This window comes from Panthera onca, chromosome A2, assembly GCF_046562875.1.
Source record: "Panthera onca isolate mPanOnc1 chromosome A2, mPanOnc1 haplotype 2, whole genome shotgun sequence".
NCBI lineage: Eukaryota > Metazoa > Chordata > Mammalia > Carnivora > Felidae > Panthera > Panthera onca.
In genome coordinates this window covers 157549478-157574982 of record NC_138340.1, presented here as the reverse complement: position 1 = coordinate 157574982, position 25505 = coordinate 157549478, and the positions used below count along the sequence as shown (strand labels likewise).

Genomic DNA, 25505 nt, shown 5'->3' with positions numbered 1-25505 from the left:
TTTTGAAGAAGTACCTTTCAGCATTATTCAAATCCATCTGTTCTGATTCTAGGCTCTTTGAGCCATATATTACTGTTTATTCATTTCTTGGATTTTTGAAAAGAGAACTGGGTTATTTTGGATAATGGGTATATGTACTCCTTTCCCTGGGAAGAAACATGCTTCACTATAAAGGTTGAAATTGCATCTGGGTTAATCATAATTATCTTGGGAGTTTTGTGAGAATCATTAAGTTCTGACAATTCTGATCAATTCCAGATTAACTGACAGAAAACTAGTTTCCAGACCTTCCAAACTGATGACCAGGACTTAGGCCCCCAAGGTTTTTTTCAAGAGAAGTTGAATTGAGTTTCTTTTTTCCCCTTTTTCTGGGATCCATTGAGCCACTGATGACTGTCCATGTGTTCTGTAGTGCCCATAAACTCCCAATGAAGAAGCCTCACACAAGATAAACCCTGAGGCTAAAACTGTGGTTCTATAGCCTGATCATCAGGATTTCCATAGAAAAAGGTTAACCAAGAAAGATTAGTATGCTTATTATTAAGGACTAAACATTAACCCCATAAGCAAGAACATTTGAAATGATAGTTGTTCAATAATATAAAACACTTTGAAGTAACTAAGTAGTTTCTTTTAATCCCCCATCTTCCTAACTGTTCAGCAGAGTTTAACTCCACTAAAGCTTGATACAACTTATTTCTTCAACTTACTTCAGGGTGTAATTTACAATCAAAACGTTCCTATAACTGTGCTTAAAAGACTTTACTTATCTTCAAGTTCAATGGCTTTTCAAGTACCTGAGCCTTAACTATATCCCAAAATACAATTTAAAAATTACAATTTGTAAAAGGTATTAATTTACTGAATACACCTTAAAAAACATGTTATTTTCTTCTATCAGTAGAAAAAGAACTAATAAAATTGTAAAATGTAAAAGTAATAAAAGCACCAAAATTTTGCCCATGTATTTAGCCACCATAGAATTTAGAGTTTTGTTTTTGTTTTGTTTGTTTTTTTTACTTTCATGAGGAGGAAATCTTTGCAACTGCATAAAAACCTCACTCAACCCTTTTTATTTTGAGATTACAGTAATGCACACGGCATTCCATATAGAGAATGAGGAAATTCCTGTTTGTAAGGCTATCATTTGAAATTTATTTCAAGAATAGCCAGTGAATAATAAATCATGCACTTTCCCTATTTTGTTTACTTTTTAATCTTCAAAGGATCAACTAGCCCTTTGGACATTCTATCTTTTATTCATATCCTTTTTATCCATCATTCATTGTGTACCTTTCCTATAAACATTCTCTTACAGAACATCTCCCATATCTCTATTTTCTAAACACAACAATGGAGAAATCTTGTTAAAGCTTCTACATTGTGTAAGTAGTGGCTTTTGCAAATCCTCCTAGATTTCTGTGAGAAACTTGGTTTTATCTTTAAATTTGTTTTTAGTTTTTTTAAGTTTATTTATTTTGAGAGAGAGAGAGAGAGAGAGAGAGAGAGAGCAAGCACAAGTAGGGGAAGGGGCAGAAAGAGAGGGAGAGACTCTCAAGCAGGCTCCACACTGTAAGTGCAGAGCTTGACATGGGGCTCAAACCCACAAACCACGAGATCATGACCTGAGCCGAAATCAAGAGTCAGAAGCTCAACTCACTGAGCCACACAGGCACCCTGGTTTTATCTTTAAAATCAAGGAGAGAAAAAACGGATTTAGTATACTGGGTAAGCAGTGGAATGCATAGTTTTTTTTTATCTCAGATTTAGAAGATTGTGAAATTGAATGAGGTCATTCCATGAGATGTATCTGTAAATGCTGACCCAAGATGAAGCAGAGGGTTGGATTCATTATCTCCAGATGATCCAGCAGTGAAAAGGAGAAACAGTTACCCTCACTTTCTTTACCCAAAGAAAGCACACATTCTCACAGGCTCATCTAGGGTATTGCGCTTAGGTCCTCTTTAGAGGCTCACCTTGCAGGAAAAAAATCATTTTGCTCTAGAAGGTGGTTATAGGAAATATTCACAGTGAGTCAATCCAGATCAAGATCTCCTGGTCCTGGAAACCGCTAATAAGTGTTACAAAAAAATTGTTTATGTGATCAAATAAGTTTGGAAAATATTGGCTAAAAACTGGAATAAAAATCTTCTTTACTGCAGATCTTCTTACAGTTTTCACAATGATAGTATGAACTGTGAGCTCTAAAGTAAGGCATCTAATACACAATAATTTTCAAACTTACTTGACCATAGAGTTTATGTTAAAGCTCTCTTGAGGAGCTGGTGTTTTGAGAAAAACACTTTGAGAGGCATGAGGCTAGACCATAGCTTGAGAAAGATGTTATAAAGAGTATTGTTCTAGATCTGCAGCTTCCAAATCTCGGCTCATGGACCAGCTGCATTACAATTAGCTATTGATAATGTTTTTTAAGTTTATTTATTTTGAGAGAGAGAGAGAGAGAGAGAGAGAGAGAGAGAAAGCAGGGGAGGGGCAGAGAGAGAGGGAGAGAGAGAATCCCAAGCAGACTCCACATTGTCAGTGCAGAGCCTGACATGGGGCTCAATGTCAGGAACCGTGAGATCGTGACCTAAGTTGAAATCAAGAGTCAGACGCTTAACCAACTGAGCTACCCAGGTGTCTCGACAATATATCAAGATATAGATCTCTAAGACATATCCCACATCCACTGAATCAGTGATCTAAGTGGTGGCTCAGAAGACTGACTGTATTTTTAATAAGGGTCTCAGATAATTCTCATGCTAATCTAGAGTTGGAAACTCTTGAGATAATATCTTCCTAGGTCACTATCAACCTGACGCCATAATATTTTCATAGGGTCTCTTCATTCTCAGGACTCTTTTTTTTAAATATGTGTGTGTGTGTGTGTGTGTGTGTGTGTGTGTATAATATGTATATATATATATATACACGTATATATATGTACGTATACATATGTATATATATATATGTACATATATATACACACATACACACACACATACATACATACATATATATATATATATATATATATATATATATATATATATATATATATATATATGAGAGATGGAGAGGACAAGCCAGGAAGGGGCAGAGAAAGAGGGTGAGAGAAATCCCAAGCAGGCTCTGTGCTGTCAGCACAACGTGGGGCTTGAACTCATGAACTGTGAGTTCATGACCTGAGCTGAAACCAAGAGTCAGATGCTTAACTGACTGAGCCACCCAGGTGTGCCCCCAGCACTCTCTTTAAGGCATTCTTCACTTCTGAGTTCCTAAGACTATAGATCAGCGGGTTGAGCATGGGATTGAAAAGGCTGTGAAACAGGAGGAGATATTTCTTCTGCTCCTTGGGGTTCCCATATCTGGGCCCAACATACATTATAATTGCCGTGCCATAGAAGAGTCCAACCACACAGAGATGGGATGAGCAGGTAGAGAAGGCTTTTCTTTGACCTTCCCCAGACTGGATCCTGAGGATGGCACAGAGGATGCACATATATGAGATCACAATCGAGGAGAAGGGTCCCACTAGTACGGAAATTGCTCCAGCCAATACCACAATCTCATTGATGTGTGTATCTGCACAGACAAGTTTGAGAACAGCCATGATTTCACAGAAAAAGTGATTGATTTTCTGGGATCTACAGAAGGGTAAGGGTAGAAGTAATATGAGATGAATCAAAGACAGAAGGACTCCAAAGGTCCAGGAAGTCACCACCAGCATGATGCAGACTCTCCAGCTCATGATGACAGGATATCGGAGTGGGTGGCAGATGGCCACATACCGATCATAGGACATCACCACCAGGAGAAGACATTCTGTGACAGCAAAAGTCAAAAAGAGAAAGGTCTGTGTCATGCAGCCAGCAAAGGAGATGGGTTGGTCTGGCTTCAGGAGGTTTATCAGCATCTGAGGCACTGTGTTGCAGGCATAGGCTATGTCAACGATGGCCAGGTGGGAGAGGAAGAAGTACATGGGGGTGTGCAGTCTGGAGTCCAGCCAGATGAGTCCCAGGATGAGCCCATTCCCCAGCAGGGTAAAGGCGTAGAACAGGGAGAAGATACCAAAGAGAAGCATCTGAATCCTCAGAGCAAGGGGAAATCCCAATAGGGTAAACTCTGTGATAGAGGTCATATTGGCTCCCATATCCCAATGATGGAATAGAGTTAATGTATATGACTTAAGAGAAATCATTCGAAATAAATTTATGTTGTTTGAAACTTTTTTTTTAGGACAGAAAGTTATTCAGAAACACTTTGAGTACATTTTTATGTATTTTAATGAATGTTTAAAGACTTTAGTAGCCCTGAAATAAATTTAAAAATAGATACACACACACACACACATACGCGCGCGCGCGTTTCCTTTGTCGTTAATGTTATTAGCAGAGTCTAAATTTTCAAAATAAATACATTGTCTCCTGTCAGATACACAGTTTTTGTTTCATTCAGTGAGCTACCCCATATTCTTCAAATAAATTCTGCTTTTCTTTGCCAAAGTCCTTAAACATCAGTATGTCTAATCTCGAGTTGGAAGAGCTCATTAAGAATAACAATATACTAGGTTTAGCTATACCATTGGCCAGATTCACCATTAGCCATTAACCTCTCACCTGCTTGTCTAAACACACTTTTGGGGGGGGGGGGCAGAGGGAGAAAGAGAGAGAGAGACTCTTAAGCAGGCTCCACACCCAGAGCAGAGCCCAACTTGGGGCTCGATCTCACAACCATGAGATCATGACCTGACTGGAAATCAAGAGTCAGATGCTTAACCGACTGAGCCATCCACGTGCCCATAAACACATTTTCCACTCCTACATCTACTGTCACCTCTATAGCTAGTATCTCACCAACTCTCTTCTTGATCAAGTGCAAATACTTATTTTCAGCCTAAAATACCATTTTTCTTAGTTTTCCACAATATTTAGATGAACGTATATGTGAATGACTGAATAGCTTTATACTATCATTTATTTAAATATAAGAACAGAATCAAAACTTGGTCACATTTCGACTGAATGTGGCCAAACACTCTAATAATACCAATTTTAGACACTGTCTCTGCAGGGGACTGACAATAACTCCTGGACTTCTGTAAAGGATACTGCAGAAGGGGTCTCTGAAGTCCTCGAGAGATTGAACTAAATCTTCTTTCTCTATGACTTCACAATTAAAGTGTAAGTACATTTTTTTTTCAACCATATGACTACAGGTAGCCGGTGCCAACTATGAACCAGGAAGAGCATGTCCCTTGATCTTGGACTATGAGTCAGAACTGTGAGAAATAAATTACTGTTATTTATAAGCTAAAAATAAAAAATAAAAAATAAAATGTAAGTACAAACATGACATTACCCTTCTCGCTTAAACTTTATTCCCAACTTTTACGTACAATCGTCTTGTCTTGGAGGCAATCAGGATGAACAATAAATCCTAATTTAAATGGCTATAAAACTATAAACTTACTTAAAAATGACCCCATGTGCACTGAAACTCTCTTATAACCACTCCAATAAGAAGTGTCATGTCCAGGGTGTTGAAAATAATTTCAAGTATTTACTGATTTCCTGTAACGCACCTGCCATTGTTCTTTGGGTAGAGGTATCATGATAGGAAATCGGGCTTCATACTATCGCACATAATAAATAGATAAGGATTTGCACACTTATTCAATAACCCTGGATAGTCTTTCTTATATATTTAGATATTTGACTTCCCTGTATGAGTGATTAAATCTAGATTTTTAATAGAGAAGTGCTGGGATTTTTGTTTAATATTAAATCTTTACCAGAAAGTCACTTGTACATACTTACCTCCTTATCTTGGAAAGAGCTACCCGTCAAAAGCAGCCATTAGTACATTGATTGTATTAACATAATGATATATTAAGAATATATTTTACTCGGAATATCCTATCATTTAAACTATCAGTGAGCAAAATTTGAGACTTAATAACAATGTACTTTTGCATGATATTAAATTGTGATAGCAAAAGCTAACAGGCAATGAAAATGATGCTAAAATATATTTGGCCAGAACTTACGAAAGCAATTAGGAAACCTGCATGTCTAGAGATGACTGTTGTATAAAGATCCCAATACATCTTCACACAGAAAAGGCAAACATATCTAGGGTGGCTGAATTTACTGATGGTACTAGAAGCCTTGTTGCTCATCTGAGAACTGTCAAGGAAGGATTTTGGCTCTTCAAGTTGCCTTTAAGAAAAGGCTTTATTAATTTGTCATCTTCACAGGGCAGCTTCCCAATTGCCATGAGACTCTGTGTGGGATACGAGACAGGTCTCCCCTGTACCAGCATGCTCCCTACAGACACATGAAGAACCGAACCACTGCTATCCTCCTGAGAGGGGAGAGGAATGGCAGTCCCTGTCTCCTTCTGTCTTTCAAGAAGCCAGAGAGACAGTGAAATCTTTAGAAGTTAAGATAAAAACAAGTAGTACCTTTCTAGCTAAAAGAATACACACTAATATCAAGTCGCACCACATGAACATTACAGCTACCCAAATACACGAATGTGTTATAGTTTCATGAATTTTTATGTTGTTCCACGTCCTAAACATTCAGGAGGCCCTTGGGAGATTCAAAGATCCATGCCTGGTTATTCCTTGGTAGTGAAATAGAAACATGACATTAATTTCTACAGCCTTATTTCTTCAGGGTGGTCTAGTTCTCTAACCATCCTGAAGGTAGTAGGAACACGAACCTGAATTCAAATGTCTTAATCATGACATCATTTTAAATAGCAGCTGGATCCTTGATCATAGATCTAGAGTGTGTGGGCATCTATGCTGGGAATCCATGGTAGCCATGCCCTGCTACTTGTTGATCTGCCTGGAGGGGCTGAGAAAAGTTCATTTTAGAACATTTTTCCTTTCTGATAACATCTGGTCCTGTCCTTCTGGGAAAGAGTTCTGTAAAAGCAGGAGGCCAATTCCTATCCTCTCTACTCTTATGGATGCAGCTAAATATATGTAATCTACCTACCAGTGTAGGCATATACCTATCACAGTATATTCTTTAGGATGTTATCGACAATGCAGTGCCCCAAATCTTTGTGTCAGGTCACAATTTCTATCAGATCTACAATTTCTGAGTAATACGATATGAGCTGGGAGCAGTGAATCCCTTGGTCATCTGCTGTGAAGCAGGTCTAATGGACTAAGGTGATATTCTGTTGGCAAGCATGTCAAAAGTCAGATTTTCTAATAGCCCTCCAATCGAGGTACTGACCAAGGTACTACACCAAGAAAGGGAAATTCATAGTTGTATGTCATCTGCAATCATGATAAATCATTGCTCCATATAGGATAGAAGGAATTAGCGTGCTCATAACGGATTTACTGGTCTCTTTAAGGGGACGGCACCATATTGAGGGCCCAGCATTGGTCTCTGATGCTGATGGAACATGTAGTCAGCTGAGGAGAGCAGCAGAGTAGAGCCTCCTTGGTGTGGGGCAGCCTATGCTGTTGGATTCACGCAAAGCCTCCTTCTCTATTGCCATGGCTACTGCATTTGTGTGCTCTCTGTGCATTCACTGGGGTGGCCAAAAACAAAGTTGGCTGATATTCTGATAGAATCATCTTGTACCTGGTTGTTGAATGTTGGGCTTTTAAAAAGCAACAAGTGCACTTCTAATTTATCTACAAACTACCCAGAAGCTATTTTCAAGCCATAATCTGTTAGAACTGCATCCTGGACAGTCTTCGGGAACTGGGTCAACTAATTATTTTCATCATTTTGCTTCATACACAGTATTAGAAAAACAAGGCATTATGTAAATTTAGAGGAAACATGTGGCTAGCAGCTAAATCCAGTCCCTTGTATTTTATTATTTTTCTTTAGATACTCTGCTTTGCAGATGCAATTTTTCAAGGTGTCTTCCTTGGATGTCCCTTTCAGCTCTTTCTGAGCATCCCACTTAGCCTTGCCTTTGAGGTCCAACATTTCAGGCCATTCTGTATTTATGTCACACACAGTCATTTGCTTGTTAGGCATTAATGTGCAATATACAGATTCTCATTCTTTGTGTTCCATTCACCTAATATTCCAACAGTACTCCTTCTGATCTGTGACCAACCAGTCAAACCATTTGCCAATTTCAAGGAGTTTGCACATTCTCACTTCAGGCAACTTCTGTCCCCACAAGGTAGGTGATTAGGTGAATTGCCAGCTATGGAAAATGATAGATTAACCCTTATCTTTAAGGTCCCACACCCACGGTAGATACACTGCACTGAGTGGGAAGAACCATCGGTAATAGAAGATACATGAGGATCTGGGCCATTCAGCTTACTTTTGTCTTCTGCACTTGATCTTGTCCTGACTTATACCACATTCTTTTTATGAGGTATGGCTGCTATGGTCACTCAATCTTATAATTAGGTGGGTTGTGTAACATCTCAGTTCAAAATAAGCAATCCTGCATTTATAGCTACTTGATACTCTATGAATAGTCTGCTAAGGTTCAGTAGTACATCAGGAGTCATGTTTTGAAATGTGTATTTTCTTCTGGTATAGAAGGAAAGACCTTGGTGCAGAATTCCTGTTGCCCGTCCAATGACTCACCTATTGGGGCTTGCCAGAGACTCCACATGACATCTTTATCTATTAGAGATACTTTCCAATCCATGTTGTCTGCTGATCATACAGCCCAAGTGCCAAAGCTATAAAGTATATAGATCCAATAATTTGTATATATTGACACACCTGTGTAAGCCCCATCCAGATCGAGATGTAGAACATCTTCATCACAAGAGGAAAAACTCTTTTTTCTTCTTCCCTCACCCCACTACCTGCCCCAAATCACTTCCTTACTCTGTGGAAGGAATTTTGACCTCTAACATAATAGGTTAGCTTTGCTTGTTTCTGAACCTCATTGGAATAATTATTCAGTATGTATGCATGTTTTCATGTCTGTTTCATACATGTTTTCTTCTTTGGTTCAATATAAGGTCCTTGAGATTTATCCATACTTTTGTATCTATGTTGTATACATCATTTTCTGATACTGCATAATATTCAATATGAACATTTCACAATTTATTCTACTTTTGTGGAAGTTTGTGTTATTTCTAGTTTTTGGCTATTGTAACTAAAACTTCTTTGAATGTTCTTATACATGTGTCCAGTGTGTATATATAAAAGATAGAATTGCCCAATCCTTGGACAGGCACATGTTGAATTTTAGTAGATACTGCCAAACAGTTTTCCAATGTGGTTTTATAATTTTAGTTTCCCACCACCACTTGATATTAATTTTATAATGTTACCCATTGTGGTATTTGTGATTTTATTGATGATTAGCTGTACTGAACACATTATCATATGCTAATTGATCTTTTGAATAATCTTTTGTATGAAGTACCTGTTCAAATCTTTTGCCCAGTTTCAATTGAGTTGTTTTTCTCCTGTCATTGATTTGTAGACATTCTTTCCAGAGTCTGGATCCAAGTGTTTTGTTGAACATGTGTACTAAGTCTGTCTTCTTCCAGATGTGGTTTGCCTCTTCACCTTCTTACTGATTCTTTTGATAAACAGAAATGATTCATTTTAATGGCATTCAGCTGAATTTCTTCTTTTATGATTAGTGCTTTTAGCTTCCAACTTAAGAAAACAACTCATCCAAAGGTCATACTCCAATTTCTCTCCTCGAAGAGTTATTACTTACTTTCATGTTTAGATCTAAGATGTGCCTCAAATTATCTTTGTGTGTGGTACGAAATATGGGTTGAGGTTCTTTTATTTATTTTTTATAAAGAGGTCGACTGCATTTACCCATTGAGTTACACTGGCAACATTGTCAAAAATACTGATGAAATACGTATGGATCTATTATTGTAGTCTCTATTCTCTTTTCTATCGATTTATCCTTAAACTAATATCATCAATACAACATTATATACTAAGTCTTGCAGTCAGAAATGTAAAGCTTCCAATTTTGTTCTTTCCAAAATTATTTTGATATCTAAGGGTCTTTAAATTTTTATGCAAATCTTTGTGTAAGAATTATGTTTTTAATACTTGTTTTCAACTTAAAAATTTTTCATTTTTAGTTAAACTTTTATTTTTATATAATTATATGTTCACGTGCAGGTGTAAAAAATAATACAGGGGTTATTATATTACCATTATTAAAATACCATACACTCTTTACTGTTTCCCCACATTGGTAACGTCTTTCAAAACTATGATACAACATCACAATCAGCATGTTGACATTGGTTCAGTTGAGGTGAAAACATTTTCATCACCATGGAATCTCTCCCTGTTGCCTTTTTCTAGGCATGTCCTTCCCATCCTCATTGTAACCACAAAAATATTCTCCATTTCTGTAATTTTGATATTTCAAAATTGTTACATAAATGGAATCATACAGTATATAATCTTATGTGATTAACTTTCTTTTTTTTTCACTCAGCGTATAGGGAGGTTCATCCAGGCTGTTGCAGAAATCAGTAATTGCTCTTTTTTATTGCTGAGCTGTATTTTTTTTTTTTTTTTTAAAGAAAGGCAGACTGTCACATGCAATGCCTCCTTTGGATGTGTCTGGAGTCTTGGAAGCTTGACTAGCCTACATTCTCCTACAAATGGACTATGAGTGCTTGCTTGGAGGTTCTAGAGCAAAGCACAGCTACCTGTATACCCTTAGCCGAAACGGTCCTTCTCTATCAGGGAAGGTTGTCCTCTTCCTGAGGGACAGAACTGCACATGGAGCAGTGAGGGAGGAAGGGGACACCGCTTAGCCAGCCCGATCAGCCCAAATTGACCCTGGCGATCAATGAGATCGCCCTCACATCTGAGCTGTACCCTATGGTGTGGATGTGGCACCTTTTAATCATTTACCTACTGATGGACGTCTGGATTGTTTCAGTTTTGAGCTCTTCTGCCCCAAAATATATAAACATTTGTGTACAGCCTTTGTTTTTGTTTTGGTGTGTGTGTGTATATAAGTCCTTTTCCTGAGGTTTATGCTTTGGCAGTTTAAAAATTATGAATTAACTTTCCTTAGTAGTTGTAGGATTATGCGAATTATCTCTTCTTATTCGGTGAGCTATAGTAGTTTGTGTTTTTCAGGGAAGTGGACCATTTAATCAAGTTACTTGTAATTTCCTTTATCATCCTTTGGCGTCGGCAGCGATATCCCCCATTTCGTTCTGGTATTTTTAAGTCATGTGTTTTCAAGCACTATTAGAGGTTTCTAAATTTTATTCACCTTTCAAAAGAACCAACTCTTTGTTTTATTGATTTACCTATTGATTTTTTTTAAGTTCAATGTTTCTGTTCTTATATTCATTAACTGCCATCCCCTGCTTGCTTTGATTTTATTTTGCTCTTTTTTTTCTAGGCTCTTGAGGTAGGGACATCTATTATTAATTTGAGACTTTCCTTATTTACGTATTTATTCATTTATTAATTTTAATTCCAATATAGTTAACATAGTGTTATATTACTTTCAGGTGTACAATATAGGGATTCAACAATTCCGTACACATCCAGTTCTCATCATAAGTGCCCCCCTTAATCCCCATCACCTACTTCCCCTATCCCTTCACCTACCTCTCCTCTGATAACCCTCATTTTGTTCTCTATAATTAAGAGTCTGTCGGGGCGCCTGGGTGGCTCAGTTGGTTGAGCGTCCAACTTCAGCTCAGGTCATGATCTCACTGTCCGTGAGTTTGAGCCCCGCGTCGGGATCTGTGATGACAGCTCAGAGCCTGGAGCCTGCCTCGGATTCTATGTCTCCCTCTCTCTCTGACCCTCCCCTGCTCATGCTCTGTCTCTCTCTCTGTCAAAAACAAACATTAAAAAGAGTCTGTCTCTTCTTTCCTTTGTGAATTTGTTTCTTAAATTCCACACATGACTAAAATATATTTGTCTTTCTCTGACTTATTTTGCTTAGTCTTATACTGTCTGGCTCCAACCACGTCATTACAAATGGCAAGATTCCATTCTTTTTTATGGTTGAATAATATTCCATTGTATATATGTATATATGTATGTATATGCATATATGTAGGTACATATGCATATACATATACGCATATACATATGTATATGCATATGTACCTACATATATACATTGGTTCAGTTGAGGTGAAAACATTTGTGTATATGTATATATGTATATATATGTATATATGTATATATATGTATACATATGTATATATGTATATACATATGTATATATGTATATACACATTCATCATCTAATGGATGCTTGGGTTGCTTCCATAATTTGGCTATTATAGTGCTTCAATGAACATAAGCATGCATGTATCCTTTTGATTTAGTGTTTTTGTATTTTTTGCAGTTGCTGGATTGTAGAGTAGTTCTATTTTTAACATTTTGAGGAACCTCCATATTGTTTCCACAGTGGGTGCACCCACTGTGGGAATCCAGCTTGCATTCCCACCAACAGTGCAGGAGGGTTGCTTCCTTTTTCTCGATAATCTCACCAGCACTTGTTTCTTGTGTTTCCGATTTTAGCCACTCTGACAGATGTGCAGTGATATCTCATTGCAGTTGTGAGACTCTTCCTCTTTTCTAATTGTATTTATTGTAATACACACATTGATTGAACATTTCCCTCTCAGCGCTGAGGTGTTGTATTTTCATTCTCATTCAATTCAATGTATTTATTTCTCTTGAGCTGACTTTGACTTATAGATTCAAAAGTAATTTAAAAATCTTTAAATGTTGGGAGAGTTCCCTATTTTTCCCATGTTGATTTCTAGTTTGATTCCATTGTGGTTGGAGGACCCACTCTGTGTGATTATTTCTTTGAAATTTATGGAGATATTTTTTATGGCTTAGACTAAGTCTATCTTGGTTTATGTTTTTTCAGTCTTTGAAAACACTGTGTATTCTGCTGTTGTTGGAAGGAAGGTTTTATAAATACTGATTAGACTCTTTAGGTTGATGGTGTTCTTGAGTTCTTCCATATTCTTGCTGATTTTCTAGTTGTTCTATCAGTCGTTGAATCAGGGGCACAGAAGTCTCTAACCATTTGCGGACTGGTCTAGATCATCTTCTCAGTTCTGCCAGTTTCTGCATCACATATTTTGAAGCTCTGTTGTTTGGTGAATACACATTTAGGATTGCTTTGTCTTCTTGGTGGATTAAACCTCCTGTCATCATATCCCTTTCTAACACTTTGCTTTCTCTGGTATTAATACAGCCATTCTTGCTTTCCATTCATTAATGCTTGCATAGGATATACCTTTTTGTGTCCTTTTATGTCAGTCTACCCATATTGTTGTCTCTGAAGTGAGTTACTTGCAGACAGCAAGAAATAGAAGAGTCATGTTTTAATATACTTTGACATTCTCTATCTTTTTATTTATTTTAAAGTTTATTTATTTTGAGAGACAGAGTGTGTGTGAGCAAATAAGGGGCAGAGAGAAAAAGAGAGGGAAACAGAGAATCCCAAGCAGGCTCTGCACTGTGACCACAGAACCCAACACAGGGCTCGATCCCAGGAACTTCAAGATCATGACCTGAGCCAAAATCAAGAGCCTGACGCTTATCTATGCCACCCAGGTGCCCTGACATTCTCTGTTTTTAAATTGTTGTATCTAGACATTTATATTTAATCTAATTATTGGTATGATGGGGGTTAAGTCTGACTTTTTTTATTTTCTGTCTCAACTCTCTATTTTTTGTTTCTTTTCAAAGAATTTTGACTTCCTGTGTGTTACTTGACCATTTTTTTAGAGCTCCATTTTGATGTGTCAATAGTGTTTTTGGTGTATCTCTTTGTATAGTTTTTTGGGTGTTTTTCATAGCTTAGTTGTTCTAGATATTATATATACATAATCACATTCAATTGATGTCATTTTTACCAGTTTGAGTGAAGTATAGAAACCTTGTCTCCTTTCATGTCTTTACTCTCTCCAATTTATAGTATAGTGATCTTTAATATTTCCCCTACATAAATTTAGAATACACCAGATAATGCCATAACTTTTGCTTGAGCCATCAAGCATAATTTAGAAAATTTAAGAGGATAAGAAAAGCCTATGGATTTACTCCTAATTTTGCTCATTATGCTATTTCTTTCTTCCTGATATTCCCAGTTTCCTTCTTTTCTAATTTCTATTTAGAGCTATTTCACTACTTTAAGATGATATTCCATTGTATTTTGGCTTCCATGATGTTTGGTAAAGAAGTCAACTAAAATTTTACTCTTCCTTTTAAAGTAATGTTTTTTTCTTCCCCCGACAAATTGTAAAGTTTTCTTTCCTCTTTCATTTTTCAGTAGTTTGACTAGTATGTTTCTAGTAAGGTTTTCACTTTTCTTTTTTGGTTGAAATTATTTTTTTAAATTTTTAATTGAGTGTTATTGATAATGTTACATTAGTTTCAGGTGTATAACATAGTGATCCAACTACTTTATATATTATGCTATACTCACCACAAGTGTAGGAACCATCTGTCGCCATACAATGTATTACAATATCATGAACTGTATTTTCCAGTGAAGTTTTCTTTATATTTATCCTGCAAGGACTTTTGAGCTTCTTGAATCTGTGTATTGATATTGCTTATCAGACTTTATAAGTTCTTGTCATTATGTCTTCAAATAATTAATCTGTCCCATTTTTTCTTTTTCTTTCCGGAACTAGGAAATGAAGGTTGGTTAGAACTTTGGAGTATTATCCAAAACTTTATTTTGCTATTTTGAGTTCTTTCCATTCTTTTTTCTTCCTCTACTTTACTTTTGGTAATACATATTGAACTGTATTTGACTTCACCAATTCTGGCTTCACTTGTATTCTGTTTTCTATAGAATATTTTTTAAGGGAAGATTTAGAATTTTCACTTGATTTTTTAAAAGATTCTTATTTTATGACATTTATTTAATAGTTGTGTGGGTTTGTTTCATTCCATAAATATATTGTAACTTAGTGCATCTCTTTCTGATAATTAGATTATGGATTATGTCCATTTTATTTGCTATGATGTGTTATGGGGCAATAAATATATGTGCGATCTCTCTCTCTCTCTCTCTCTCTCTCTCTCACACACACACACACACACACACACACACACACACACGAGTTTTTTTTTTTTTTTAATTAAAATCTTAGATGTATTCCTAGGAGTGGAATGGATGAGTCAAAGAACATTTATTTTCTTGCTTAGAGACAAATGAAAGCAAGAGAAACAGATATTTCAAAGCTTAACTTGGTCAAGAATCCCTCAGTGGGAAAGGGGGCCAACTCTGCAGTTTAGACTTTGCAAAGCTGAGTTCATCCTCCCCTTTAGTTTCCTACCTGATAGGTTCTTCCTCCATGCTTGCTCTTGGGAAGCATCTTCCTTAAACCTCTGACTCAAATGGGGAATAATATCCTCCCTATGGGTTATTCTTACCATTACTTAAGAAGTGGAAAATGAGAAAACAGAAAAAGAAAAAGAGTCTCCTCAAACTTGAATTCAATCACAGGATGGATATGGAGAGCTATAAATTTAAGGGAAGACTGTTTCACTCTAGCTGCCAGTAGACAGCCTCCAACTACCAGCCCCTTCCAGGTGACTCTGCTGCAGTGATGCCTCATTCTAGTGCATGTGTTTCTGGTGCTACTTAGAACCAATGACAACTGTGGTGGGGATACAAAGGCCCAGCCATCATGGTGCAGCTGGTAGGCCATGTGTGTTTCAGAGCTGCCTGTGGGATTGAATGAGTCTTTGTTGCACTGGCATGGTAGGTTTCTTGCCTCCTTGTCCCTTCTACAAGTGTTGATCCCTAATAAATATCCTGCTGCCAAACTTCATTGTAGAGTCCACTTCTGTAGATCCACTCTGGGATAAGCTGACTAAATGTAGACCCTTGATCTTTTCATGATTATCTATCTTTCTATCTATCCATCTATCTTTAAAAGTAATCTCTACACCCAACATGGGGCTTGAACTCACAACCCTGAGATCAAGAGTCTCATGCTTTACTAACTGAACCCCCCCAGGTGTCCCCATAATTACCAGCCTTGAGATCTTGAGATCTCATCTTACCCTCTGCTTTGATCTAACTGCCCTTGAATCTCAAAGGGTTTGACACATTTCAGACACACCTTGTCTTAGGGTCTTACCTGCTAGGTCTTTGGAGTTTTCCAAATGGCAACTCCATCATATACACTACCCTTAGTCTTCCTTCATGATACTCACTTGCCACAGCACAACAGATATACCCCAAGTCCTCGATGCCTTATAATGATATACATTTTATACTTACACAAAGGCAGACATAGGCAAGGCAGCCCTTGCTCATTTTGTAGCTGTGCCTTAAGGAACACAAGTTCTCCTAGTAGATCACAGCAGGGAAATGGATGGATGACACATACCTGCTTGCAACTACTGTAGCTTGGAAATGACACACATCACTTCTCACTTTTTTAGGACAGAAACCATCATATGTATTCATTCCAGTTTCAAGGAAGACTAGTAAATATAGGGAATTACATGGATATGTTATAATCTCTGTAACTTTCAAACATGTGATGGAACTGGTTTCTACTGGTTTACTAGCATTGGCTGTACTCATGCCTTTCCTACTTCATGCTCAGTGGCGACACAATGGTTGCACAGTGGCAGGAGTATTTACACTAGAACATTGGCAAACACTATAAATAAGGCCCTCTTTCCCCCTAAGAAAGCTCGTTGTTAAACACTTACCATTTCTTCATACACAAGAATTTTTCAAGTTTATTTATTTTGAGACAGTGTGTGAACAGGGTAGGGGCAGAGAGAGGGGGTGAGAGAGAATCCCAAGCAGGCTCCAAGCTGTCAGCACAGAGCCTGACATGGGGCTCGAACTCATTAACCGTGAGATCATGACCTGAGCTGAAATCAAGAGTTGGATTCTTAACTGGCTGTACCAACCAAGCGCCCCCACAATATTTTAAAAGCTCTATGCAATGTAGTGATTTTTCTCCCAATTTTAGGGTTTGCTCTAAGAATTACTCTTTTTCCTTATGTAACTGACCTCAAAAGGAAGGCTTCTCAACTGGACCTCATCTGCTATACAGAAGGACAATCAATTTATCATGTATTATGTAGCATAGCGTCACAGCATTTAAATACACATGGTAGATGCTCTTTTATTTTGCACAGTTGCAGCAAGTTTTCTACACAAATAGTTCTCGGTACATTGTGAGCTAAATTCACTTGTACTAAAATTATAATTTTTCTTCATGTTTATGATTTTGTTTAAGACCCATGCAATAGCATGATCTGAGTAATGAAAACATATTGGCAATAATTGTATATTCTTCTGTAGATTTAAGATGGAAATATATATATATTTGTAAATGTTTATTTATTTGGGGGAGAAAGAGAGGCAGAGCACGAGTGAGGGCAGAGAGAGAGGGAGACACAGAATCCGAAGCAGGTCCCAGGCTCTGAGCTGTCAGTGCAGAACCCGGCGAGGGGCTCGAACTCTCGAACTCTGAGATCATGACCTGAGCTGAAGTTGGTGGCCTAACCGGCTCACCAGGCGCTCCAAGATGGAAATGTATTGAATGGAGAGTGCTGTGACATCCATCTTAGACACAAGCATAGGTACTCACTGTTTACCCACTGAGTGGCTACTGATACATTTGCAGTTCAAAGGGCTATCTTAAAATGCATGAAAGTCCTGTGATATTCTGAGCCTTGACTTCTTGCTTGATTAAAGAGCTTTCTTTGCTTATACAAAAATAATTACCATAAAGAACAAGACAGGCAGCCAGCTCATCCTTTCTAGGCTTAGTTCCAACAGTCTGGTTAAAGATGGTCCTCACTGCTTCGGTGGATTCAGGCTGTTCTAGGCACCACCTTATGAATGCGGAGTCTCTATGAGCTGATGGTAAATGTGCAATTGTGGTCAAAGATATCAGTGAAAATAATTATGCTGTCACTATAAATCTCTAATTTTTTAAGACATAGTAAAAGATGAAACAGTGAGGATTGTGATACAGAAGCCAATTCATATGCTATGTTTAACATATAAAATGTATGTATTATCATATATATCATTTTGTCCTTCCCAGTGATCACCCTGTTCATTATTATGTAAAAGACACCGAACGTTTTTGTTAAATGAATGAGTGTCAGAGTCAGTGAAAAATACATACATCCAGGGCGAAATAGGAGATCTTTTGTTTTTGCAAAGTTGTGACTTTTGCTTTAAAGAACATTTTTTCTGTTAGATGTTAATGATTTGACAATAACTATTTGAAAAACTGTAACAATTCAACTAATTAGTTATGAACATATTGTTTCCAGAGTGTAAATTGGAATTGGTTTCTTAAACTATCACAAACCTATGGAAAAATGATAACAAATGCATTTTGTAGTTTATATCCGTTTTGTGGTTATAGTTTGGAGAAATCTAAAGAAAAAGTTGTATTAATTAAAAGAAAAAGAGCTGGGCGTTTGGGTGGCTCAGTCTGTTGAGCGTCCAACTTCGGCTCAGGTCATGATCTCATGGCTTGTGGGTTCAAGCCTCTCATCGGAGCCTGGAGCCTGCTTCAGATTCTGTGTCTCCCTCTCTCTCTGCCCCTCCCCTGCTCATGCTCTGTCTCAAAAATAAATAAAAACATTAAAAAAGAAATTTAAAAAATTTTGATACATACTTAAAAATGTCCCTCAAAACTGGGGTGCCTGTGTGGCCCTGTCAGTTGAGCATCCAACTTCGGCTCAGGTCATGATCTCACAGTTCGTGGGTTTGAACCCCGTGTCGGGCGCTCTGTGCTAATAACTCAGAGCATGGAGCCTGCTTCGTATTCTGTGTCTCCTTCTCTCTCTGCCCCTCCCCCACTTGTGCTCTGTCTTTATTAAAAATAAATAAATGTAAAAAATTTTTTTAAAATAAAAAATAAAAGAAAAAGAGTTGCTTAAAGTAACTTTGAAGTTAGTTTCAATGTATGGTAGACATTTGAAGTTTTTAAACTACAAATCTGAGAGAAGCATCAGTTAAGATAGAGTAGGGTCTCCTTATGGGCAACAGCTTACATGATGTCCTTACAGTATTTATAGAAAATGAAGTGTCATTTCATTTGACATCATATTTATAGAAAATGACACTTCATTCTGCATAACAGTGTATTGAATATGTGATATTAAATTTAGCTGCAAAAATAATTGCCTAGAGTTCAGAATTGGCTAAGAAACATCAGTAGTATATCATTCTTTTTAGACACTAGAAACAATCAGCATGTTTAAGATATATCTAATCTCTAAATTAGAAAGCTAATAATTAAATTAAAAAAAACCTATGTCTACTGATTACCAACACTTGCCTCTTGTATATCACAATCTTACTTCCCAGATTATCTTTCCTTCAACTGTGGTTATTTTTCACTTTGGATTATTAAATCATTTATTTCACATTTTGGTTACCATTATGTTGATATTTTTTTTTAATTGACCAAAACCAAAAGTCAAGATATCACAGAGCATGAAATCATTACAGCAATGGAAGAGAGAAAATATGAAAGCATTTGATGGTTGAACAACAGCTCAATTTGTTAATTGACACAATTAAAGTTCATCGGTTCGTGAAAATAAAAAATAGTAAAAGCACTTCCTCCCCTGCTGTGTGTTTCCACTGAACATACAACATAGGAACCTCTGAAAAATGTTTCTTGAGCTAAGAAGTTTTCCTATATATCTTTGTCTCTACAATTGTTTGAGAGAATCCAGCAGTATTGGTATTCATCTTATTCTACTCTGGGACCAGAAAAATATTTCCTGAAAGACAGATGCTATCATAGTAGGATATATGTTATCACTTACGAGTAAACTGGGAGAACAGAACTCAACCTAACTCGAAGTCATCCTTTACTATTTCACTGTTTCATTTTGGAAGGCAATAAATTTTTGCTTATAAATGCTATCACTAGGACTTTTGTTTTTAGGCTGATTGCCAGTCACTCAGGGGTAACAAGATTAGTAGCAAATTTTATGTTGAAAATTCTGCTGATGGAAGGTATCCACAGCTACATTTTTTTATCCTTAGCCTTCCATCTTTGCACGTCAATACCTTCATCTATGTGTGTGAAGTTCTTTCAACTTATGGCTGAGTCCAGAGAGCCATAGACTGGGCAAGGAGTCTCCTATTTTCTTTGCCTCCTATTCATTTTCATGTAAGTACCTGTTCTGGCCTCCACACCTAGTCACACTGTTGGAGGTAATGCGGAAAGTGATGTCAAATGACGTCAGGATGTCCACACTCACCTGGGCTCCAGGAAGAGCTCCCCAGGAGAATTTCTTTGCCAGTGCAGCTGCCTTGAACACAAACTCTGACTCAAAAAGACAGATATACAGGATGTGATTTTTGTCTCACCATCATCCGGGTGATTTCTGTTTCCTCGTCCTACTGCAATAATCCATACCCTAAGCCACCTACCAATGCAAATAATGTGGTGGTGTTATCTCTGGCTATTACATTAGGATTTTACTTTAACCTAGAAGCAGTCCCACAGAGGGGAGACCTATTCCCCTTTCCAGCAGTCTCCAAAGTGAGAAACCCCAAGGTTGAAAATATTTACTCCACTTTCTGATGATGTTGGAGAATAATGTAGCTGTTCTCTGCACTTCTAGGAGCAAAATTTGTAATCTATGATCATCAGCTCAATACAATTTTCATGACTCTCTTGAGAACTTTTATTTTCCTGGGGGTGGTGCCCGTACTCATTATACATACATGCATATTTCCTAAAGGGAAAATTTTGCTAAACATTTGCTGAAGATCATTTTTTTACATTTTATTTGAGAGAGAGTGAGAGCAAGTGAGTGAGTTTGTGAGCAGGGAAGAAGGGCACGGGGAGGGAAGAGAGGGAGCTAGAGAGAGAAGAGAGAGAGAATGTATCTTAAGCAGACTCCATGCTCAGTGCAGAGACTGAAGCAGGGCTCCATCATGACCCTAGGATCATGACCTGAGCTGAAATCAGGTCAGTCGCTCAACTGACTGAGCCACCCAGGCACCCCTGCTAAAGATCGTTTGTGTTTGATGGTCTCTGGAAGAAAATATATATGGGAAGAGAAAGAGCAGATACATTCTCATAGAAGGCAAGTCGATTTCTGAACATCTCAAAGGCTATAACCTGAGGAAAAGACCGCAATTTATGGGACATAACACTTGGACGTATAACAGTTCTCTAATTCAAAGGTGGTTTATAAGATCTGTGTTCCCTGATATCTAATAAATGGGTGCCTAGGAGCCTGTTCTGTCATCTCTAAGGGGAGTAAATCCTTTCAAGAAGATGACTATTTTCATCCACTGAAGAATAAGATTGGGAAGTAAAGTAAGATTATCATAATGACATTGGTATCAATTTAGCATTTATTGTCTTTAAGGACCTCAGATGTATACATCACACATACTATTTTAACATGTTATCTCCATATTATAGATGTGGATTGTGAAGTTAGAGAAATAATTGTCCATTCTGTCAACTACCAGCACCAACAGTAGTACAGAAACTAAATCCTTTGCTCTCATTACTGAAGATCTACTCATTTTCAAAAGTTCGTAAGAAATTTTTGAACTGAGTAATTGCTCAGAAAGGCTTCATATGCTTTCCTCAGTCTTTACCAACTCTTACTGCTTTTGTAATCCTTCCGGAATTCCCACTCATATTTCCCTGGTATGACTCATAACCTCAGAAGAGAGTAACTTCTCTTTCTCTTACTGTACAATTCTTCAGATTACAGGCTATGTGAATCTAATCTCAAAAACATCTTCAAAATGTTTTTATTATTTTATCATTCTAGGATTCTTGCTCCAGTTCTGTTCCATTGGGCAAGTCACATCAGAAGGTGTCAACATGCTTTTTCATTTATCCCAGCACATTTACATCCACATAAGGTGTAAACATGATTACGCAACAAATGCAAATTACTTCCTTCAAATTGGCTTTATAAGCAGTAAGCAAAACAGGAAAATTAGGTTGAGATAGGTGAATCAGAGACAGAGAATTACTGTGACACGCTAGCACATTATCTTCTTGAAATTATTGGGTAATGATAATCAAAGTAGATAATATATATTTTACAATTCATTGTTAAAATTTTGAGACTTAATACCTTTATTCCTAGTAGGTGCATCTTTGGGGCATCTGGTAGGCAGAATAATGCATGCCCCACCAAGATTTCGACATCCTAGTTCCAGGAATTTAGTCGAAGATCTTGAAGTGCAGAGATTATCATGGATCATTCACAGGGGCCACTATAATCACAAGAGTCCTTGTAAGAGGGAGGCAGGAGGTCAGAGAGGAAAGTACATGCTATTCTGAAAATGGAACCAAAGAATGTGGGCAGACTGGAAAATTTAACGAACAAGGAAATAAATTGTCCTCTGAAGCCTCCAGAAAGAAAACAACCCTGCAGACCCATTTTAGAGTTAGGACTTTTAGAAGTACAGGATGATAAATTTGTGTTGTTTTAAGCCACTAAGTTTGTGGTAATATGTTTCAGCATGAATAATAAGGTAATATAGGAATGGTCATGCTTTATTTTCAATATGTTATAAAAAATAAATCCATTTCTAACTTCTGTGGCCACCCCAATACAAATTCAAAGAGAAATTAGTGATTTCTGGTTTTTATTTAATCATATAAACAGCTTGGAAGTCAACAGTCCTATATTCACACAAGAAAAAAATCTCAACCCATTGAAAATAAAAAAATCTTCATTATCAAAAGAGAAATAAGTTGCATTTCATTAAAATTAAAAGGTTGTGCTCTGTGAAAGACACTGTTAAAAATATGAAAAACTGGGTGGCTCAGTCGGTTAAGCATCTGACTTTGGCTCAGGTCATGATCTCACAGTTCATGAGTTTGAGCCCCACATAGGGCTCTGGGCTGATGATTCGGCGCCTGGAGCCTGCTGCGGATTCTGTGTCTCCCTCTCTCTCTGACCCTCCTCCGCTCATGCTCTGTCTGCCTCTCTCTCTCTCTCATAAATAAACATAAAACATTTTTTCAAAAATATGAAAAACCAAGCTAAAGACTGGAGAAACCTTTGCACATAGAGGAAAAATGACTTGATTCCAAAATACACAAAGAACTCAAAACTCAACAAGACAATAAACAACCCAATTTAAAAACCCTAACAGACATCTCTTCAAAGAAGGTAACAGATAGCAAATAATCACATGAAAAACGGTCTATATGATGTCATCAGGGAAATGTAAATCCCGATTAGAATGACTAAAATCCAGAACATTGAGAATACCAAACACAGATTAGGATGTGGAGAAATAGGAACTTTCATTTATTGCTGGAGAGAGTGCAAGACTACACAACCACTTTGGAAGGCAGTTTATTACAAAACAAGACTACAGAACTAGACATTCTTTTACCATGTGATCTACCAAACCGCACTACTTGGTATTTACCCAAAGGATTTGAAAACTTATGTCTATGTGGAATATCCAGACATTGGAATAGTCTTCTGCACTAAAAGGAAACGAATTATCAAGCAAAGACGAGACACAAAGGAAACTTCAGTGCCTATTACTAGTGAAAGAAACCAATGTGAAAAAATCTAATACTGTATGTTTTCATCTGTAGGACACTCTGAAAAGTCAAAACCGTGGAAGCTGTTATAAGATCAGTGGTTGCAAAGGGTTAACAGAGAGAGCGGAGCACAGATGATTTTTAGGGCAGTGAAACTTCTCTGTATGATATTATACTGGTGGATATACATAATTATACACTTGTCCAAACACACAGACTCTGTGGTCACTATGACTGAACCCTAATGTAAATGATGCACTTTGTGCAACAATGATGTGCCAACATAGGTTTATCAATGATAACACATGTACCACCGAAGTGGGGGATGTTATGTGTGGAGGCAGAAAGTATGGAGGGTATCTCTATACCTTCCACTCAAGTTTTCTGTGAATATAAAATTGCTCTAAAAATAAAGTTCATTAAATAAAAATGGGCAAGAGATATGAAGAGACACGGCAAAGAAGCACCTGCAAAGATACTCTGTGGCATATGTCATTGGAAAATTTCATATTAAAACAAAAAGGAGATACCACCCACTGCATACCTACTAGAATGACAGTGGTCCAAACCCCTGACAACACCAAATGCTAGCAAGGATGTGGAGAAACAGGAATTTTCATTCTTTGCTGGTCGGATTGCAAAATGGTACAGCCCCTTTGGAAGATAGTCTGGTGACTTAATGCAAAACTAAGCATACTCTTGCTATATGATCCAGCATATCAAGCTCCTTGATATTAACCTAAAGTTAAAACTTATGTCCACAAAAACCCTGCACATACATGTTTATAGCAACTTTATTCAGAATTATCAAAAATTAGAAGTTCCAAAGATGTCCTTCAGTAGGTGGATAAACAAGCTGTGATACGTCCATAAAACAAAATATTATTCAGCAATAAAAAGAAATGACCCTATGAGGCCATTAAAAAACGTGGAGAAACCTCAAATGTGTGTTGCTAGTGAAAGAAGCCAATCTGAAAATGCTGCATACTGTAGGATTTCAACTATATCACATTCTGGAAAAGGCAAAATTATGGAGATATTAAGATCAGTAGTTGCAGAAAAAGAAATTAAGGCATCAATCCCATTTACAGTTGCACCAAAAATAGTAAGATACCTATTAATAGACCTAACCAAAGTAGTGAAATACCCGTACTCTGAAAACTATAAAACACTGATGAAAGAAACTGGAAACGACACAAGGAAATCAAAACACATTCCATGCCCATGGACTGGAAGAACAAATATTGTTAAGACGTCTATAATACCCAAAGCAATCTACACATCTGATGCAATCCCTATCAAAATACCACCAGCATTTTGTCACAGAGCTAGAACAAACAATCCTAAAATTTGTATGGAACCACAAAAGACCCCAAATAGCCAAAGCAACCTTGAAAAAGAAAAGCAAAGGTGGAGGCATCACAATGCTGGACTTCAAGTTATATTACAAAGCTGTAGTAATTAGAAGAGGAGATCTTGGCACAATAAGAGACACATAGACCAATGGAACAGGATAAAAAAGCCAGAAAGGAACCCACAGCTATATGGTCAATTAATCTTTGACGAAGTAGGAAAGAATACCCAATGGTAAACAGTCTCTTCAACAAATGGTGTTGGGCACACTGGACAGTAACATGCAAAAGAATGAAACCGAGCCACTTTCTTACCCCATACACAAAAATAAAGTCAAATTGGATTAAAGACCTAAATGTGAGACCTGAAACCATAAAAGTCTTAGAGGAAAACACAGACAGTAATCTCTCTGACATTGGCAATAGCAACTTCCTTCTAGATATGTTTCTTGAGGCAAAGGAAACAAAAGAAAAAATAAACTATTGGGACTTCATCAAAATAAGCTTCTGCACAGTGAAGGACATAATCAAAAGACTAAAAGGTGATATACTGAATGGGAGATATTTGCAAATAACATATCTGATAAAGGGTTAGTATCCAAAATATAAAAAGAACTTCTAAAACTCAACAC

The 25505-nt window shown here is 37.2% G+C and overlaps 1 protein-coding gene across 1 annotated transcript; it reads right to left on the bottom strand.

Annotated features, from left to right (window-relative positions):
• Positions 1-3211: 3211 nt before the first annotated feature.
• On the bottom strand, positions 3212-4153 carry OR2A7 (olfactory receptor family 2 subfamily A member 7). Its single transcript, XM_078435290.2, has one exon. It carries the CDS (start codon positions 4151-4153, stop codon positions 3212-3214), a length of 942 nt encoding a protein of 313 aa, XP_078291416.1.
• Positions 4154-25505: the final 21352 nt, after the last annotated feature.

Coding starts and splice junctions, on each gene's coding strand:
- OR2A7 (XM_078435290.2), bottom strand. CDS start 4,153: ATGGGAGCCAATATGACCTCTATCACAGAGTTTACCCTATTGGGATTT.